Genomic DNA, 6,269 nt, shown 5'->3' with positions numbered 1-6,269 from the left:
TTGACATTGTCGCGCTGACCAAGCTCCAGGTGCAGACAAACAATCATATGAAGCAAAAAAGTGTAGTAACGTACTCTAAAATACCTATCTTAAGAACTCTGAGCACTTAAGTAGAAGAGATGTTTTACGTTATGGAATATGTCGTCATAGCTCTTAAAGTACGCAGTTTAGTGCCCACGTTCACCAGACAGTTTTGTTTATAAAGATGATTCCTGCCACATGCTTGAGTAAGACCTCGTTCTGTTGGACAACACGTCAATCACGGTTTAGACTGTCCTATGTAACATGACATTTGAATCATCCTGTATTTTTTGTATACCCAACGGCAATGGGGACATTTTCGTGATTTCGCCTAAAGACAGATTTTAGGCTGTACGCAGTGGAGAACAACAACCTGATCAGGTCAGAGCTGGATTGGTGGCCGTCTAGCCGAACAAAGTATTTCAGATTGAAAGAAAAAACTCTGCAACGCTCTGCTGTGGAGCTACGGCCATAAAGCGACAGCCAATCAGCGAAGAGCGAGCGAATGTGAGTTTATCAGGGCGATTTTCGCTGAGTAAGCTTAGTTCACACTTCTTGATCTAGTGTACTTGACAGAATAATCTGTTCATTAGCACGAAGAAACTATGGCCTTTAGATGCCCACGAACACAGAGCCCGACGGAACTTGTGGTACGAATCTTGTCTTTTTTTCCCTTTTTTCTTTCCTGCCCAGACTACAGGAAAGCTTTGTTCCGCTTGTTTCATAGAGCTGATAAACTTCGTAACAGGAAGTCTGCTTGTTGTGGGAGCAAAATTGAAATGTTTCTCAAACCTCCACCGGATTTCAACCAGCGACTACACAATTACCGTACAATTAAGCTGTGCTTTCAGCTATCGACAACAGTGTCACTAACAAATCTTAATAGGGATTAGGTATCGTCTCATAGCAAGCGATTTTATCACGTGTTTTTTTTATTTTTGGAACAGTCTTGCTGTTCCAGGAAACAGATTTCCGGGCAATGTGAGCTTTCCGATCCCCGAACAATGTCGTTTTACTTTTAGGTTTCTTATTTATTAACAAATAGAATAAAGTGGTATTTTTTAATAAAACATGTTTTTATTTGTGAAGGCTCGTCAGAAACTTAATTTAGACGCGAGATACCGTTTTCAAATTTAAGAAGTGTATACATCAACAATGCTGTTAAAGCTCTAGAAATCAAAGTATTTTATATCGAAAATTTTGCATTTCTGTACCGAATGTTGTCAGTACTGGCATTTCTATGTGATTAGTGATTAAAATTTGTGTTAATATTATTAAAAATGTTTAGATACATAATTAACATTTCTACTTGTTCCTAAATGCTGAATTTCAATAAAAGTAGAAAACTGCAAGTAGTCAGTGGAGGCAGCAATTACACGATCACAAGGCTTTCTTGCTAAACACTCCACTATGACAATGCTTACAATTTAAAATGTTTTAATATTCTTTGGAAATCTTAAAATATTTTAAGTTTTTTGAGACTTCAAATCCTATAGGTATTAAGGAAGACAGTCCGAAAGATGCAGTTGTTACTAATACATGCACATAAGTTTTAGTGAACTGTAGTTCCTAAATGCTGAGAGTTACTTGGAACTGCGTCGAGTCTTCATGACTTGGTGACAGATAAATTCGTGGTGAATTATGTAAACTTAGTATTGCACCCCTCCCCCCACGCCTCCATGCCTGCTGGGTCACAATGGTGATTATTTTAGGGTGAGCTGTGAGTGGACAGTAAGTAAATTTTAGATAGCAGTTAAGCTTTGAATGAGTACAGAACTGTTAATTATCACGCAGGCCAGCCGAACTGTAACATAACCAGATTTCAAACGCATGTGGGATGGAGAACTTTATGTAGGGACTTACAAAAGCACTGCATCGAATATTCATTTCCCATCACCCTTATCCTACCTAAGACGTAATTTTAGCGATTACAGAAGAGTGTGCAAGCCAAAACGATGGATGTGGTCGCTCCATAAAGTTATTTTAAATTATTAGCTCTATAATATTTTCTGAGTATGTCACAAAATATTCAGCTCCATCTTGCACGTCGCAGGCGGACGTACCGAGGCGTGGACACGCATGCTGGACGTGAACGTCCTGGGTCTCAGCGTGTGCACCAGGGAGGCCGTGCAGGACATGATCAGCAGGGGCGTCGACGATGGCTTCATCATCCACATCAACAGGTACGTTCTAAATCTGCATCTCACTCGTATCGCTGCACCGTGTAGTGTTAAGATATTCCCCTCCAGTCATTGTTCCACTCGCTAATGGAGCATGCGAAGTAATGTAGGACATAAATGATATGGGAATTGAGTCCTCCATCAGTGGGTTTGTCGCGTCGCCGTTTGTCGCGTCGCCGTTTGTCGCGTCGCCGTTTGTCGCGTCGCCGTTTGTCGCGTCGCCGTTTGTCGCGTCGCCGTTGAAAAAATGCTTACTAAAAATAATTAGCCGCTGCGATCATTTGAGGTGACAACTATTACAACGAAATTAATTTTGTGATAATAATTTATTTTGGCAGAATACCGAATAACTTACATAAAATGTGTAACCGCTCAATGGCTGCCTTCCGTATCGCGAAACAAAACATTGTGTGTACCATAAAGTACGTCCTTCATCCTCAGCCGTACAATCGCGTCTCTTTTCGATCCTTTATTTTCATAGACATCTTTTAAATAAAGGTGCTTTTTTAAATGATTGCTGCATATTAGTTGTTTCAAGCACATTAACTGTATCTTTTATACTAATTATGTTCATAAAATACAAATAATTTTTGGTTCACCATTAACAATATTGTTCACTTTTTACAACCGATAAAAAATGTCAATATTTGTGACGTACCGCCATAGGTTCTTCAAATCTAAAACATGCAGAAATAGCATAGATACACAAACCCTGTAACACATTACATTTTTACTGTGTGGTTTTTGAAAGTGTGTAACGCTGACGAACATAAGTTCACTTTTTAGTATTTGTTCATAACGGCCGCTCACACAGATGCAGATATGTCTGCGAGAAAAACGGCAACAGAAAATATACCGCAAACAGCGACAACAATGCTTAAGAACATGTTATAACGTACAATAAATGAGATAGTATGAAAGTATCCACAGAAAACATTCAAAATACAAACGATAAAAATGTAGTAATGTGTTAGTGTTTGTATAACTATGCTATTTCTAGTTTGGGGATTGAAGTACTCGTAAGCCGGCCGCGGTCGCCAAGCGGTTCTAGGCGCTTCAGTCCGGCACAGCGCGACTGCTATGGTCGCAGGTTCGAATCCTGCCTCGGGCATGGATGTGTGTGATGTGCTTAGGTTTAGGTAGTTCTAAGTTCTACGGGACAGATGACCTCAGCTGTTAAGTCCCATAGTGCTCAGAGCCATTTGGACCAACTCGTAAGTAAACAAGTAAGTTGTTTGCGTCAAGGCGGACTAAAAATTCCAATATTAATTTTCTTTGCAAACACGGACCAGATGGAAGAGTTCCAAGATAAAGTTACTAATGAAGCTCAGTTAGAGCACAGTGCTGTCTTGTACTGTAGCGGAAAACTAAATCTCGATGCATTTTTATTTTTTATTTCGTCTTCACAGAATGGTGTGGTTCTTATCAGTCTTTTGACAAGTTTGATGCGACTCGCCACTACATCCTATCTTGCACTAACCTCTATATCTCAGAGTAGCACTTGAAGCCAACTCACTCAGTTATCTGTTGCACTTTTGCGTGCGACGGGAGTCCTCTCACCCTGTCAAGTGCACACAACTACTTTCGCCAAACTCTGTCCTACCTGGTGTTTGCGTCACCTTTACAACCTGCCCACTGATCCGCTTTGACTTGCTGTCTGAAACTGCCAGCTCAGCCAAACGTGATTGTCAAGAAAAATAACGACTAGAAGTACTTCATGTATTGGCAATAACTATCGGATAATATTTAATAAAAACAAAGGAATACGCTATTTTCAAATTAATTCGATCTACCTATCACTCTATGTAATTTGCATGTCAGATACCAATAATGTGCAAGTCGATGAATCAGTTTCGCCGTCTTTCAACATCTTCATTTTTTATCCGATCAGCCCATTATTTTCAGCATCCTAGTGTAAAGGGCATAACAAGCGCACGGATCCTCTCCTTTTCCAGTTTTCCCATTGTGCCTCATGCGCTTCCATATGATGCTTTCTCAGACGTACATTCTCAAATTTGTTCATCATATTAGGACCTATGTTAGATACAAATCTCCTGTTCGCGAGGAATGTCCTCTATGCCTGTGATAGTCTTGCTTCTTGAAGCCTCCTTCCTTCGTTAAGTGTTGAATTTTGCTTCTAAATTAGAAGTCCTTAATTTGGTCCTCTGATTTTGCCCTAAAGTTAATTGCTAATATCATTTCTGATAGTCCTCAATACTTCAGGATTCATCTGGTACACTCTCGATCCATTTTATCAGATAGACTGTGCGTTCCATTCCCCTGTACTGTAATTCTTCCTCTTTCATTGATGATAGCATCGTTATCGATGATTCTGATAGTTACCATTTCAGCATGAAGTTCAGTCTCACTTATAAATCTACTTATTACTACTGTCCTTCCTTCTTAAACATATTACACCATAGGAGAGAACTGTAGCATTCTTGCCTAAGGTATTTATATTCAAACACTTCGCCCTTGATCTCATTCTTATTTTTACCTCTTGGTCCTTGCACTTAGTGTGCATTACTGTCAGCCCTTATGATGTACAAATAAACGTTTTTATGAAACTTTGACACCATTCAAGTTTTTGTATTATAGAACGCTTTTCCAAACGAACCACAACAAAGCGTCTTGATATTTTAAGCCTTGCTTCTCTTACACAGCATAAAGTCAGAACTGCCACTCTCGTGCCCTTACTGTCATGAATCCAAACTGGAAGCCATCCAGTCATCGGTTATTATCTTCTCAGCAACTAAAATGTATGAACTGTCAAGCTGACGGTGTAATTCTGGACACATTTATCTGTTCTTCCTATCTTCGTGCTTGTGTGGGTGGTAAGTCAGGTGGTATGTATCTAGTTACATTGAATTTCCAAACCAATATGAATAACTGTTCCTCACTTTCCACCAACTGCCCTATTTGGTAGCAAGTTTTCCAAACTGTCAAACTCATCACTCTAATACTAAACTTGATTTCTCAAATTGACACGCGTTTCTTATTTCCTGTCTCCAGGAAAGTCTCCCATCCTCGTACATATTCCAAACGTACCAATTCGATTTAGTCACTCTCGTTTGCTTTTAACAGTCGCCTTTCCCTTGCAGTCTCCGTGTTGACGCCCTCACGTTAAAGTTCACTAAAGGCTGTTTTGACTCTGGTATGCTGAATCGGTCGTTCAGATGATCATTTGTTTCTGGTTTGCTTCACGATATTTCCTCCAACTATGCAACTTCAGATTCACTGCACTTCGTAGAGTTTTCATTCCTGAGTGACTGATTTGTACTCCTTTTTTTCGTTGATCTGTTGAAATATTTGCCTCCTTTGTACCTTGGTTTGTCTAACCTCTGTGATTGCTTTCTTGAGGGTGTAAAGTTCTCTCGAACTGCCTATTGTGGTATTCATTATCGTTTCAACAGCCTCAAAACCTAAAACTGATATTCAATACTTCAGTATCAAACTTCTTTCGACATTCTTTCTGGTGATTCTGTTGACCACGATTTACTTAGGGGCTTCTTTTTTGTTCTTCTTCACTTGATCTGAAGTCAACTGCTTTTTCCCCTGTTTATAGCGGAGGTTGATCAGGACATCAACGCAATAGTCTAAGAAGTCTAATCATTCATTCACATTTTCGCAAAAACTGTTAAGTTTCACAGAACAAATCTTGAAGAATCACTTTCTGATGTAAAGGATTTATTGCATTTTGGTTTAGTAATAGCGATAGGCAACGTTATAGAGGAAAGCGTGGTGGAAACAGGTCTACTTTCCCAATATACAACTTCAGATTTGTTTCACTCGTTTGTAAAGACACTTCAGGAGCCAGCTAGGTGTCAGTTGTTCCATATTTATGACGTTATTCAGCAACTTGATTTCTCTGCACCGATTCGAAAGAAATGAACGGTGGAAAAGCAGCTGAAATGTGTTACGTTCCACTTAAAATGATTGAAAATAACAGCAGGTGTAATAGCCAGCCAGGTGCAATAAATGGTTTTTAAATAACCTTCACCATGATTTTGACTGATTTAAATCAGTCTTCCTCAGAAGGACAAAGTATTCAACCATTTTCAACTTGAC

At 39.4% G+C, this 6,269-nt stretch overlaps 1 protein-coding gene across 1 annotated transcript in view; it reads left to right on the top strand.

Moving 5' to 3' along the window:
* The window catches only part of LOC126100771 (dehydrogenase/reductase SDR family member 11-like), a 97,836-nt gene that overhangs the window by 69,966 nt on the left and 21,601 nt on the right, over positions 1–6,269 (top strand). The window contains exon 3 of the mRNA XM_049911390.1: positions 2,075–2,204. Within this exon, the coding sequence (XP_049767347.1) occupies positions 2,075–2,204 (130 nt within the window). The remainder of the gene's footprint in view (positions 1–2,074; positions 2,205–6,269) is intronic.

This window comes from Schistocerca cancellata, chromosome 9 (genome assembly GCF_023864275.1).
Source record: "Schistocerca cancellata isolate TAMUIC-IGC-003103 chromosome 9, iqSchCanc2.1, whole genome shotgun sequence".
Classification (NCBI taxonomy): domain Eukaryota; kingdom Metazoa; phylum Arthropoda; class Insecta; order Orthoptera; family Acrididae; genus Schistocerca; species Schistocerca cancellata.
The sequence above is the reverse complement of the archived record's forward strand: the minus strand, read 5'-3'. Positions and strand labels throughout refer to the sequence as shown.